Source organism: Microchirus variegatus (genome assembly GCF_963457635.1).
Source record: "Microchirus variegatus genome assembly, chromosome: 20".
In the NCBI taxonomy this organism is placed as follows: Eukaryota; Metazoa; Chordata; class Actinopteri; order Pleuronectiformes; family Soleidae; genus Microchirus; species Microchirus variegatus.
Window position 1 is genome coordinate 9,245,041 of NC_139821.1, and position 15,450 is coordinate 9,260,490.

At 40.9% G+C, this 15,450-nt stretch overlaps 1 protein-coding gene across 1 annotated transcript in view; it reads right to left on the minus strand.

Moving 5' to 3' along the window:
* Window positions 1-5,726: 5,726 nt before the first annotated feature.
* Window positions 5,727-15,450, minus strand: part of camk1da (calcium/calmodulin-dependent protein kinase 1Da) — a gene marked incomplete at its 3' end in the record, with an annotated part of 55,539 nt that continues 45,815 nt past the window's right edge. The window contains exons 6-11 of the mRNA XM_083907000.1: window positions 14,566-14,641; window positions 9,740-9,852; window positions 8,644-8,722; window positions 8,414-8,501; window positions 7,657-7,903; window positions 5,727-5,851 (exon numbers count right to left, since the gene is read on the minus strand). Coding sequence (XP_083763126.1) covers window positions 5,727-5,851; window positions 7,657-7,903; window positions 8,414-8,501; window positions 8,644-8,722; window positions 9,740-9,852; window positions 14,566-14,641 — 728 coding nt within the window. The remainder of the gene's footprint in view (window positions 5,852-7,656; window positions 7,904-8,413; window positions 8,502-8,643; window positions 8,723-9,739; window positions 9,853-14,565; window positions 14,642-15,450) is intronic.

The window sequence follows — 15,450 nt, forward strand, 5'->3', positions numbered from 1 at the left end:
AGCATTTAGTATTGGAACCTGAGCAAAGCTAACTAGCTAAATGAAATAGCTTTGTAGTCAAACTAACTAGCCAACTTGTAGTCTAAGCTAACCTAATAACTTAAGTCATATTACATATGGTTTTATTTTGCCATGTTTGCTCCAGAAATGGTGCTTTGCTTCGTGTGTATTTTGAAGATCTCTGGAGAAAAAAAAGCTTGAAAGGCTAATCTTAAAGGCGCCATATGTAAGAATGTGGCCAAAAACGGTTACTACGCTCAAATTCAAAATACCGAGGTCTTTTAGGTTTGGTTTTCTCCGCCAGTGTAGCTCAGACGTAACTGGCAACCCGTGTTTGCTCGGCAGCTGAGACTCTACTGACTGCAATGATTGGTAGACGGCAGTAGGTGGTGCCACATGCCAAAACATGATTTCAAAACATAAACATGATTTGCAGTCTGCAAAATATTTTTTTTAATGCAAACATTTTGGCTGTGCTGTTGATTCCTGAGTCTCTGTGACATATTAGGAGGATTTTACGCCCAGTTGCTTTATATTTATTACATAATGCACCTTTTTTGCATTATTGTTGAGTATGTATGTCTATAGGTGTCAGTGCAAAGAGCACTGAGACACTTTCGTCTCAAAATGTTTGTAAAACTGAAACTTTCCACTGAGTTACATCAAATTTTCATAAACCCTGGCATCTCAGCCTGTGCGTGTCTTTACATAATACAGAGATATTAACATCGTACAAGGGAATTACAAGATTATGCAGACACTCAGGGTGAAGTTGAAATCTTGAAGCACTTTTTTTTTCCTGACATGCATGTGTTTGTTCCTTTATGACAATGCACTTCAGCAGCGTCTTTGTAAGAAAGAAAGAAAAAAAAAAACACGTCAGAGGAGAATAAAGGTAACAGGCGGATGAGAGCGGCTCATTGTCGGCCAAAACAGCGTTTTGTTTTGTTTTTCTTCTGTATTTCAGAGTCGATCACAGCTTTGGATTTCTTCCTTTACAATGGCAAAAAAACGTAAGCCTGAGTTTGGTAAACGATGATTTCACGTTCAGTTGGAGACTGAAGAGGTGGTGGAACACTGATGGCATTAAACTGTGCTGTCACACAGCGCGGTACAGTTTAAAAAAGCCAACTGCAGTGGGAAGTAAAGGGGAATTCAGCTTTTTCCTTTTTTTTCTCTTTACATTAAACATTCCATAGAGAATACAATCAACTTCTCTCAACACATACTCACTCACTCACGCCTCAAAAGCAAAACATTTGTAAATGATACCTTGAAAATGACGATTCATATTCACAATCTATTTACAGTAGCATCTTCAGTACAGAAAGATTCATTCAGAAAAGTTGCTGTTTTTTTTTCCTCTTTCGCGTCTTTAGTGAACAAACAAAACCACAGAGGAGCATGAACCTGAACCCTCTGTTTGCCTCACAACACATTTGTAAACCCAAAATGTCAGACTCGAGTGGACGACATCATATTTAATGACAGTATGCTTACAGTCTTGGCCGACGATACGTTAACATCCTTGTGCCAAACAAACACCACGTACATCACATAGCTCATTCAGGAACAAAAATAATAATAATAATGATAATAATAAGTAACCAAGTAGGGACTCAGTGTCTTCTCCCAAAAACTAAAACTCGTTCTTTGTTTTTTCAAACTGCTGATGAAGAAACACTTCTAAATGTAAAAAATGCATAGCAGTAAATGGGTACGTACTATGTTATGTTAACAGTGATTAATCAGATTAAGGTGATTGTTGTAATTAAGCCCTTACATGGTTGAAAGTTTTCCCCTCGGTGGCACATGGGTCATTACATGGATTGACTATAATAACGTGGTTAACGACACATAACATCGCTAACTTTAACATAGCTGTCAAAACCTCACGGTAAATACAGGTTTCTGAGAGCTGGACTGTGTCGAGTCGTGGGCGTTGTAACCCATTCACCAAGAAACACCGACAGGTTTTTCTGACTGTTCTCTGATATGCACAGAAAACCCCCCCCCACAATAACTTGAGGTTAACTGGCCTATTCATGAACACCTTACAGGTTTAGGCTACGTTTACACTAGCTGGATATTTTAAAAAATTGATATTTTCTTCCCTCCGTTTTCCACAATAACTTTGTGCACACATGATCGTTTTCAAAAAAGTTTCCATTTATCTTAACCCGCATAAATAAGCTGTCGAGATCAGAATCCTCATCGACGACGACAACAACAACAACAACGACTGACCTCTCACCCTCGATGTATGGACGTAACTATACGCAACTATAACTATACTACTATAGTACTATTACTATAACTATACTATATAAGTGACAGAGTGACAGCAGCGATGATCGCGACATCCTAAAATTGTCACGCCACTCCTCCGGGACATAACCTCATTCTCAAAGCTCTCCCCCTAACCAATAATAACCAAATGTAAAAAGGTCGCATTTTTGGAGCGTAGATTGCCAAAAACGCAGGGGAAAGTCTCAGTTTTTAAAAATACCTGTGCTAGTGTAAACGTGGCCTTAGTAGCTGCTAGGACAATGCACATGGACTAATCTTGAAATACCTCATTATATTACACTTTCAGCGGCAGAGGGTTTGGGCTAAACACACAAAAATGCAGTGAGTCATTGTCCTTAAAAATGGGTTTGACTTTGATCGAACTGTGGCCTCACACTCTCCTCATATGCCACATGAACAACACTCTTAGAAATAAGGGTTCCAAAAGGGTCCTTCTACAAGGACTGAGGTTCTACCTGGAACCATTTGCTTCTGAAAAACCCTTTCTTTGGGAAAGGGTTTTTCAAGGGTTCTTGGTAACACTAATGGTTCCAGTAAGAACCATTTTGATCCAGAGAACCCTTTAAAACCCCTTTCCTGAATAAAGGGTTCTTGGTGGAACCCTCTAAAATGGTTCCTGGAGCCAAAAAGGGTTCTCCTATGAGGACAAGCCCAAGAACCTTATATGGTTCTACTTAGCACTTTTATTTCTAAGAGTGTACTATACACTGCAGTTACTTTTCAGCAGCACTCTATGGAGATCGTAACTAATATCAATGGCAACAGAATAAGAAAGAAAAGTCATTCGTTCATCAATCTCTCCAGATTCATTTGCAGCTGGATTTCAGCCCTTTCATTAAATTCACTTGTGCCTTTATCAACTTTCTATCAGACTAGTTCCTAGCTAATGCATCAAGTACTGACGAATAAACCCAATTATCCTTGTACCCTCACAAGTCTTTGGCTACATTTCACAATAAAGGGATGAGAAGAGATTTTGCATCTAATTTAGACATGACACTGTGATATGTAGGATCGACATGGTACACTTGTGCAATCTGAGTCATGTCTGAAAGGCCCCATTGACCACTAATTAAAAGTCAGATTGTGCCACGATTATCAGACTTGGACCTGATTTATACTCCACTCTGACACGTTTAAATGTGCCGATTGTTGCTTGACACTTTCCTCTCCTGCTCCTGTTCAGGTGCATAAACTGAAAGTGTTGGGCAACTCATTGAGTTTTATCGAGCGACAATTATCAAAGCTGTCAAGGGATGGAGTATAAACCAGGCTTTCATGTCCACACAGTGGTCTTTTGCTTTGAAAATTCCCAAAAAGCTTCCAAATTACTGTTCTACCATTTAGACAATTAAACTACGGTGTTGTGCAGCCAAGTTTTCAGTAGCAGTGTTTATAGCGAAACCTGGGGCAATATTCAACCTACAACTAACGTCTTAAGCTCTGGGTCGTTATATCTGTGATGTCACGTCGCATCTGTACCACGACCAAACCAGTATTTTCCAGCACACAGTGCAGCTGCGGTTTTCCCTGAGCACTTCTGAACTGGGAGCAGCTTGATGATGCGAGACGTGGAGATCATGGCTTCATTAGAAGGTGAAAGCAAATAATTAAAGGCAGCAGCTTCTCCGACTTGGATTTTTGACTCCACATGAGGCCAAATCTGAAGATTCACACAGGCAGTTAAACATCTGTGAGATGGAGTCGAACATTTTGTGTCGAATAGCTCACATGAAACTGCACTGTGCTACCTCTTTAGTTTGAAAGTCAAATGGTGAACTATCTTCATCATCATATATATATGTATTTTCCCATCATATCCTTCACTTGCTGCATGCATCATTGTAACCTGTATATGTAACTCTTAAAGGGAGATTGTTAAAAATACTTACAAATTAAGAAAAAAACAAAATCAGATTGTTTCAGACAATAAACAAGTAGTAGTACACTGCTTTAAAATCTTCTCTTTCATAAAGGTTTACAATCTAAACTCTCAGCCTGAAAAACATAAGTGGAGTGCCGCAAATCTGTATCTGAGAAACACAATCTGGACCTCGCTGTGCAAAATAGGTAAAACGCTTTATCATGTTTTCACATCTCAACAGTCGTATGGTTCTTTAAAAGCACTTCTTTAAGCACAAACAAACAGACGGACAAGCTTATAAGAACATAGAAAAAAGGTCTTAAAGGTGCTATGTGTAGCATTTTCCACATGGATAATCACTGTCACGTTTGTTTCCAACATTAGTAGAATTTGTGTAGATTGTTACTAAGAACTTTGCCAGCCTCTTTTCCTCTTTTAAATCTTACCGATTGCTTTACAGGGGCCGATGACAGAGAACGTAGTGATGGTGGAAACAATAGCTACATTTCCACCCAGTACAGTGCAGCTCACGGTGTATAAGCTACGTGCCTGTGCGTCTTCAACATAAATAGCATGACATCATACCAGCGCAACAGTGTAAATTCAGTAAGAAAAAGAATGGCTTTGAGTCCTCTTTCTGCAGTAAAGCACAGTACATAACATTTAGATTTTTCTCCAATTCCGTTCCTGTTGTTGCCCGATGGAGAGCGTTCTTTATCGACTAATCGACAGACTGCAGTGTGTCTGGTTCCACCCTTTGGGTGTCGGACCACTGTACTAGAGCCCAAATCTAAAGGGGGCCAAAAAGTTGACAATAATAACATAAATAACTACGTGACTGATTCTGAACTGTACCTCGTGGTGGAAACGGGGCTAAAGTGAAACACTGTGATTATGGGAAATGGAGTCTTAGTTTTGAGAAACAAAATAATTTATAGCAATCTGTCATCTTGTCTTTGGTCTTATTTAATTATTTACCGTAAAGTAGCACTATCAATTTGGCAATTATCTATTTGTCTAATGTTACATATAGCTCCTTTAAAACAACAACAACAATAGTAGTAGTAGTAAAAAATTAAAATATCCAGTTGCCAACAATTGAACCAAAAATTGGAATAAAGCTTAATAAAGTGGCACAGGAAAGACCAGATTCAAGAGGGAAGTTGAAGTTGACTGACATTGAATAATATGAATCCACCGAACCTCCCGCTCAAGTTTAGAGCAGTGGACTCTCTTCATCACACAGCCACCAAGTACAGCTGGCAGCAGAAAGATCCACAACGAGAGTCGGTAGCTGTGCTGTTGCTGTTCTACTGTGTGGGTGGTGGGCGTACAGTGCTGTGCTGAGTGGCAAGAACTGGTGGAGTGGAGGTAAAGTCCTCTGCTCTCCCGGGAGCAGGGCGGGGAACTAGCTGAGGGGCATCCAAGAGGAAGTACAGTGAAAAATAGGGACGAGGAAGAGAATCATCTTCTTCTCTTTCCTGTTGTCCTCCTGTTTCTCTTTGCCTCACAGTGCTGTGGCCTCCCAGCTGGTTCCCCGCGGGACCTGGCGTCACTTGGTCTCAGTGAGCACTGGGGCGGGCACTGCTGAGGGATGGGGTCGGTTCAGCTCTGCCCCTGTGGCTGCAGAAGCAGCTGTAGACGCCAGACTGCAGGGCGTGACCGGTGCAGTCACACCTGAGAGGGAGGACTAAGCAGTTAAACCAGCAGCTTATCATGCAATTTCTATTTTATAATCTATCTATAAAACAAGTTGCGTCTGTGTGTCTGTCTGTGACAGGCATATCTCGCCGACCGTTAGTCAGATTGCCCTAAGACTTTGGATATGAGCATGGCCCAATGGTGTCCATCCTTGATTTTCACATTTTTTGGAGTAATTTTAATTTTCACTGATTTATCATGCTGCACTTCCACTGATTTACCACACTACGCCAGGCAGGAAGCGGCTCATAAGCAGCAGCTGCGCTGTCTGGAGCAGGGAGGTGGGAGTGAAGAGGCTGTCATCACGGTGGGTGAGACATTTTCACACCGTTCACCGCAGAACACATATATTTTTCAGTGTTATACTGAAACGACAAAGTCGGTGTCCATTCACCAATACGCGAGCACATATTTGTTTTGCATTAGCATGCTAATACTTTGCAGCTAACTTGGCGAACCTGTTTCCAAAAGTGTGCAGGACCATATCTATGTTCCCCAGGTCCTATGTTCCCCACTTTGTATGTGACGGGGGAACATAGGACCCTTTCTCTAAAAAAGGGTCCTATGTTCCCCACTGTTCACCCAAAGGGTCCTATGTTCCCCTCTTTGTATGTGACCGCTTTCACCCAAAAGGACCCGGGGAACATAAGACCCTACCCCTTACCCTAACCCTACCCATACCCTACCCCTTACCCTAACCCCAACTCCAACCCCAACCCCAACCCTAACCCTAACCCTAACGCTTATGTACGACCCCAAGTAAGCTAGCGAGAATAAGATTAGCATTAGCGTAGAGCTAACATAATACAAACCCTGTGCAACCTCATTAGGTACGACCCCAAGTAAGCTAGCGAGGCTAAGATTAGCATTAGCGTAGAGCTAACATAATACAAACACTGTGCAACCTCATTAGGCACAACGCAAATGTTTTCATTTTCCATTAGTATTAGCATAGCTAGCTGTTGTGACTGTCAGCCACGCCAGCTAGCTACATTTGCGTTGTGCCTAATGAGGTTGCACAGTGTTTGTATTGTGTTAGCCCTTACGTTCCTTATTACCATAACTGAAAAATCTTCTTCAGCTCCCACTATAGGATACTTCCTACGGGCACTGCACTAACTGTCTTAATTGACAGTTGACTAAGTTGTTGCTCCACTCGACAGAAACACAGCTAAGGACAATTGTGGCAAATAGTTAAAATACCTTGCAGTGCAGCAAATGCTAATATTTGCGGTACAAGACAAATATTTCTGCACTTGTTTATCGGAAATGCTAAGAGACACACTCTGCTCTACAAACTCTTACTTTATATACAGATGCAGCTTTATACTATTAGTTTGTGGGTCGGATTGCTGTGCACACCGAACTGTATTCAGCAGTCTTTGCCGTCGCTGTGAGTTCATCATGGTGTTTCAGTTAATGCAGTTTCAAGATGGGATATTGTGATATATTCTTAAACACTATTGTATTTATTTGTTTCCTTCTTCTTTTGGTTTTGGTATCAGTTATGATGAAGGAGGAGGAGGTGTTGGCGTATCTTTGAATATTTCACACTTAGCGACTGCTAAGTATTGATCAAACGTCCATTTGGCGCAATTCATTGCAAAACTTGATGGCTACTACTATGCTGAAAATTGTGTGGCGTGAAATAGCCTAAAATTAGCATAAGACAATTGCTGCTTGGATGGAATTGTAGCAAATACTCAAGTGTTTAACTTTTTGTCCTGCACATATGTTCTCTTGCCTCTCTGGTGTCACTGACACTGCTGACTCATACTCACATTCCTTGCGCGGAGCTGCTACGGTGTTGTCGGAGGTTTTGCTGGCGGCTATGTTGGCGCTCTGGCTCTGCGCTGTGTTTTGGCTCTGAGCTGACTGGTTCTGGCCTGTCTGGCTCAGGCTCTGGGCCAGCTTCTGAGACTGGTTCTGCCTAGTCGGTGGGTTGGAGGAGTCCATGCTGCTCCCCATACTGCTGCCAAGCTGCAGCCGCCTCATGTGCCGGACCACGGCAGTGGCATTGAATGCTTGCTGGAGGGAGGATGGAAATGAAAACATTTAAATCAAGAAAGCAAAGCAAGAAAAAAAGAACTCACTTTAAGCTGCTAAGATTACATCATGTAACAGATCAGTTAAAGGTACAGTGTGTACCATTTAGCAGGGTTTATTGGTATTAAATTGAATATATTTGCCATGAGCAGAGCTGGCCCAAGGCATAAGCACATTTGGTATGAGATCTGTGAGGATGGATTATTGTCCGTGATTTTTTCATTTCACAGTGACAATAAAGTTATGGAGCAGTATCTGCTTTCTATGAACAAACGCTGGAGCTTACATTAATAACAGGTGTGGTACAAAAAACAACAAAGAGTCATACTATGTGAGGAGCAGTTATTAAACAACTTAAACAAACTGATTTGACTACTGACCATATGGTTGACCAGGTGAGAATCTACAAAGCAATTCTTTTTCCAAACGCTGAACAGTAGAGCAACATTTTGCTATGATAAAAAATCAATTTAATGAATAAACAAAATTTACCCTCCATTTACTCTTGGCGAAATTCTTCTTGATCTGCCGGCTCACTGACTCATGGATGTTCTTACAGAGAGCTGTGTCCCCAGCAATCCTAACACATACACACAGACACACACACACACACATGTTCTCTTTTAACACTTTCTGGCTGTACATCAATATCTGTATTGATCTGCTGTCTTCTTTGTGAGTCTGACTGTCACAGTGAGTGCGTGCGTGCCTGTGTTTCTCACCAAGGGTGTCTGAGTGACTGTTCACAGGTGAAACGCTTGGCTGGGTCTTTTTCCATCAAACTGCCGATGAAATCCTTGGCTGAGAAGATACATGTATTACAAGGTCATAAAATGTCAACAGACACATGCCATTATTTATTTAACATCAGTTGACTAAATGTGAAAAGTGAAAGACTGGGAAGTTTCTGGGAAGGACAACTCATGCAACATCCCTGCTACTTCACAGACTGAATTCATTTTGTGGGAAAGTCAGCATTTTCCTGCAACCCCTAAAAGTGTCACTGTCAGAGTGAAGCAGGAGGTAAAGTCAGCGGGATTCATCAGCTTGAATCCAAATATGTATTTACCAGATTTTCATGGGGAATCTAGTTACCAACGACAGTTACGATATATAAGTCTGGGCCAAAGTTGGGGACCTAATGACAGATTGATTGCTGTTCATAGCACAATTTTGCAAAACCAAGCCAAAAACAGTGTTGTTACTAGCTTAACAACAATATCTGTTAGATTAACTGCTGGACTGGACAGATGCATAACTGTGTTAAAGAGTCACCCCACACAGCCTCAAACACACACTGTTATAATACATACATTCATTCCAGATAGATGATGTCAGAAACCACAGTGCAGGTGGGGGTGTGTGGTCCATATGTGCCACATATTAGACCTGTGCTGTGTTTCCATCATGGTACGGTTCCATTTGGTACAGTACGGTATGGTTTGGAATGGTAAAGCCCAGCGAGATAAAGCCGACAACGACAAACAGCGACATCAACAGACAACAAAGGAGGACATCCAGCAGCTCGGTTTGTGGATGTTTGTCTCAACATCAAGCTTTATTTGAGAATAGGCTGCAGGCACTGGAGAAACACCAGCTGCAATGGAGTGAGGTTTTTGTGTCACTCAATCAGCTGACTGTTGTGGGTGGAGTCCGTCTAGCTTGACCCAAAAAAAATGGAACAGTAGGGGCTAGTTATTTTGGTACTATTCCTGATGGAAATGCAAAGAAGTACGTAGTGTACTGTACACAAACAAACTGTTCCACTCAATGGAAACGTGGCTGTATAGAGGATAGAAGGAGAAGTGAAACACTGACCTGAGTCTGATATGTCGTCCCAGTATGGTGCGTCGAACTCGTAGTCAGCTTTCAGGATCTGCTCAAAGAGTTTGGAGTCATTTTCATCGTAGAACGGCGGGTAACCACACAACCTGCAGGTGAAAAGTAGATTCATATTGTGACATCTTATGTTTAAACATGTTTTTAGGTATTAATTCATTCCCAAAAAATAAAAATGGGTTTATTTCCGTAGACTAAGAATAACCCTACGAGGACAGTGGACAGTGACATGAGATATAATAGATATACGCAAAACAATCACATGAAAAATTGTTTTGTGACCAGATATGTGTGTGGCTGGAGAGATGTAGTTGTTGTAATAATATTAGCGAATAATAGTAATAAATAGTACTATAAATGTGTACTGTATAACTATACAATAAGAGGACGTAATGTAGAATAAATCTACTTTAGGCAAAAGGCTGCCATTTTGTGCCACGATATTGCTACAGCGGCCCAAACACACAAACCAGCTTAAGCGCACATTTTTCTGTTTCGAGTGGAAACAAATAAAGAACTACAATGTTTTTTATGCTAAGTGGAGGCCACCATATTTTCTTGATACATTTAAAAAGGAAAGGAGTGGAGGAGTCTTACATTTGTTACAATCTGCTGCAGTTTCACCATGAGATGCCACTAAATCTGACACCCTGGACATTTAATCACTAATAAAATTTAAATGTTTTTGATTAGCCAACTGTGCTGTACTGCATACGAATTCTGTCACTTATTTACTGTGACAGGATTTGTATACAAAACACCGTTAATAGATTCCTGGCAGAGTGCAAAATTGAGGTTGGTGGAACAGTCTCTGTTTTAGCAATATTTGGCTGTGTCACTTTAATCACGTTAACATGAGATTAGCGGTGTGCCCGTGCTGGTGAACCAGTGTGAGACTCAATAATGAGCCACCTGAACCAATAACAGAGCTGCTCGACCACAAACATCATCTGCACCTCGTTACTCGATGCACTCATTTTTACAAAAATGCTGTTCGACATCAATGCACACACACACAAGCACAAAAGAATAAAAGAAAAGCACACCAAGAAAGAAAGAAAGAAAGAAAGAGAGCTTCTGCCAGCAATGAGGAGAGAATTGGGTTCTCATTTTTGTTTTTCTGGTTCTCTATTGGTTAAAGACCCATCCCTCACCCAGCTCACCCTCCATTTCATCCAACACACACACATACACACACTCCAGCGTGATTATCATGGCTGATTACCTCATGTGATCTTTCCACCTGAGCAACAAGCAACAAGCTCTAAATCCCAACACTAACTGTGCTAATTGCCAGCAGGGAGCTGTTTTTGTCTCTCTAGTATGTATGCACAGGCACACGTGCACACACACACACACACACACACACACACACACACACACACACACACACACACACACACACACACACACACACACACACACACACACACACACACACACACACACACACACACACACACACACACACACACACACACACACACACACAGCTTGACTGGCGATGTGTGGCGATGTCCTTCGTCTTCTTCACTTTTAAAAACATACTTTTTTTATTGATTTTATTGTTCGATTACTTTGTTCTTCATTTTTTCATTTTGTTATTTTATTTTATTTGACTTTGTTATCTTTCTAACTATGCTTAGTAATGGTGTCATTATATACATGATGGGATGGATACACACTCACCGTCTCGATTTGAAGCTTTTTTTCAATATTAAAACAAGATTTCTGATCGTTTTAGCTTCTTAAATGTGAATAATTTCTTCGTTTCTCTTCTCCACAACAAAGAAATCGTTAAAACTGAATGATTTTGGTTTGTGGATAAAACATTTGGACATTTGAGAACATCGTCATTTCCAGGTTTGAAAAAAACACTCATCAACGTTTTTTAACATTTTCTCATATTTTATGAGAACGACGTTTACCTAACGACAGATTAATCGATTATGAATTGTTAGTTGCAGCTCTAGTTTATAGATTAGCAAACACACACACACAACTATACTGTCATACGGTGTGAGAGACATCCATTTTAGTACAGAGACAAATTACAGACACAAACATTTGTTTTCGTTCATGCGTTTCTCCCTGCCTCATCCCATTAACCTGCCGCTGACCTCTGACCCCCTGAACTGAGCCCACGCTCAAGCTACTAATGAGTCTGTGAGGAGGAACACGCACTCACACACAAGTGTGCACACACACCATCTGAAAATAATTACAATAGCGGCTTCAGGTGTTGTTCAAACTTGAGGGGTCAATGGCCCCACACAAAAACATACATATGTGCACAGTGACCCGCAGCATTATAGACATTCCACGTACACACTAGAACTGGGGGAGGGAGACTCGGTGATGTGACACAGCAGATGAAAAACAAACAAAAACCAGTGAAAAAGAACCTGCAGCTCCATGTCCATACAAGGCTAGAATTAGAAGGGAGTCTCTCAGCTACATTATGTCATAGTAAGTCTGAGTCATTCAATAGCTGGACCAATTGGTAGAAAACAAGATTACAGATGTGTAAGTGGAGCTGTTTTGATCCAGGTTCAAAATCTTTGCGTCTAATACTTGTCTGAGCAAAGTGTAATTTAAGTCCACAGTCTGGACGAAGCTACGAAAATCCATTTAAATAACATCAAAGCAGCTTTGATGAGCTTAGAGCTATGCAATCATCAATCACCATTACATCCAGTACATATTCATCCATATAAACAACGATAAGATGATTAGAAACAGCCTTAATGTGAAGTGGGTTCGTTCTTTTGCGACAAAGTCATAAAATGTTATAATTGCGTCTCTTTTTGCTTTTTACTTTTTTTTGGTTTTACATAATGAAACATAACAATTTTCCTCTCATGGCTCCACAATTTTAAGGCTACATTTGAAGCAAAACTATTAATTCATTGGTTGGCCCCGTTTTAAACAAAAAATTAATTCCACAAACATGAGTGCCATTCACTTCGTGTGCAGTTGAGCCACAACTCGACTCAACCAGGGGTCTGCGACCTTTAGGGTGAAAAGAGTCATTTTTGTTGCCAAATAAAATTCACTTGGAGCCGCAAAAAAAAACGCAAAATGAAGATAATAACACATATAAAGGTTTTTTTAGACGGATATACTACATGAAATAGCAATACTTTTTTTTTCATTTATGAAATTGAATAACTACAAAATGTTCAGTTTATGCCCCAACCTCTTATAAAGTGGAGCAAAAATCAAAGACATATTGATGTAGACCTAGTTCTTCCATTGTTTCATTGTGTGCGGCAAATTGATGAAATTAAAATGAACCCACTTTGAAATAAATTAAGCAAATGTATGGATTGCATGTCGTTCATGCTTGAGAAAAAGGCATTTGGATCGAAAGATGGACAGGACATCCAAATATGTATTTATTATTGCATTTTACGGTGACGTTGGATGTGATGCACAACATATTAAAACACTTTTATTTGTCGCCTTGATCTCTAAAGCTACAAGGAGCTACTGCAGAGTGGCTGAAGAGTGGCTGAAGAGTGGCTGAAGCCACAGGTTGCAGACCCCTGGACTATACCATTGAATTGAACAACTGGACAACTAAGCACTCACTGGGAACTGATTTATTGAATGAAGTGTGTCTCCTTTGCCCGCTTGTTTGGACGTTTTTTTTAGGACAATCTTCCTACCATCCACCGAATTAAAAGTAAAGATGACTAAGTCCAAAAAAATTTACCAAATGTACCTGAATAATCCCATGTTTTTATCGCTGTTGTCTTATTCTTCTGTTTACTGGCTTCTTCTATTATTTCCAGGTATTAGTCAGGGGTGGGAACTGTCCAGTCACATGATCTGGGTGTGTCAGTCCAACTTTGAGAAATCGGATTTAGTTACAATTTCACTTGGACAAACAGGTTTACGTACATGTATTCTAAAAGGCCGGTTTAACTTAGACTTACAAAACAAAACAAAAAAGGTTTTCCTAATGTCACTTAGTCTGAAAACATACAGACAGTCTGCATTTGCATGAAGATATTTCCACTATTTCCACTTATTTCTGGTGGAGAAATAACTTAAAGCGGACCTAGACCGGAAGTTCCAATTAACGCTGTTTTTTGGTGTGTATCTGCGTCATTACCTTGTTTAAGAAGCCCTGATTGTTCTAAACAAACAGTTCAGCCATTGCTGAGAACGCTGTGTTTTATTGTAATCTCGGGCTCACCGAGATCTCTGAAAATCCTGTTATGGTTACGTAAACACCGGTTCTCCGGAACAGCCGATCGTCCTGCACCGGGCACTAGTCCGGGCACATCCGATTGCGTACATTGAACCGCAGAAGAAGAATAACGTCCGTTGTGGAGGTGTTTCACGAGCGACAGTGTCTTCTGACTCCGGGCCAAAGTCATAAAAGGGACTGTGGCGGGGAGACGTGAAGAAGCTATTTTTAAACATTGTTTTGATAATGAGTAACAGTGCATCCACCGTTCCAGAGGGGGGAGCTGCGCTTCTGAGAGCGGGTGTGCTGATATGTCACTTCCGGGTTGAGAGACTTGAGTCTCAAATCTCACGGCTGGGAAACAGCGTCAGAAAAGAGGATTTATATCGGCTCGTTTACAGCAACTAGGAGGTTTTTGACCATAAAAACAACTTAATGTATGTAAGTAGACCTCCATAACTAACATTATGTGCAACAGGACCACTCTATGTGACCTTTAAATGCACAGGCCCAATTAGAATTAGACAGGGACAGAGCCAGGAAGAGGACATGGGTGAAAGCGCTTGTACAGTGTAATACCACACAAAGAAGACGAGTCAGTACTTACAGGATGTAGGCAATCACTCCAATGGACCAGCAGTCCACTGCTTTACTGTACGGCTTCTGAGCAAGAACCTCAGGAGCTGCGAGAGAAAGAAGTGCTTAGTTATTTTAGATATTTAGCAACGATACAACTCCATTTTACAGAAGCCTTGTGGCTGTTAAACTATGTCTTATATCTGGCTTGTCTTCGTATATTTCAACTTTCTTGTCTGCTTGGGGCCTCGTTAACTCTGGGGTCAGGTTTTTACATGGAAACGCAGCTGTTTTATGAGCCTAAAAACAAAGAAAATATGCAAGCTCTCCACGTCTGGCTAAATTAAAATCACATGCCAAATTTGGTTACTGGTGGGAAAAGTTTTTTCTCTGCTCTTGGTCTTTGTGGGTCTAACTGGACTGTTCTGACCTTCCACTGCAGCTCATTACCGACAGAGCAAATTACTGTTAATGATGAGTTCACCGTAACCTCGCAACACACACAGACACACACAAGACGGGCTCCAAATAGATTTGGCTGACCCCCACACACACCATACAAAAAAATAGCACTCAAATGTGGTATCTGGGCCAAAATGTTGCACACGTGTGCTGAATCAGAGGGGACGATTTTGTTTATTGGTCAGACCTGACTCACCCAAGGTGACTGATTGTGCGCTTGTTTTGCCGGAGTCAGAAATGGAGCATTTTTACACCCTGAGCTCATCGTGTCTGGTGCTCGCTTACTCACAAAAATGAGGTCTGATTAAGAAGTGAGGTTTTTGAACTTAAAGAAAGTAGTCTGGCTAGTTTTTGAAAAAAGAAGGTCCTTGTTCATCACAGTTGCAATAACAAACTGGATGTTAATATTTGGTGAGCCCAACGAGAACATAAATCTATGGGTCATAATATGGTT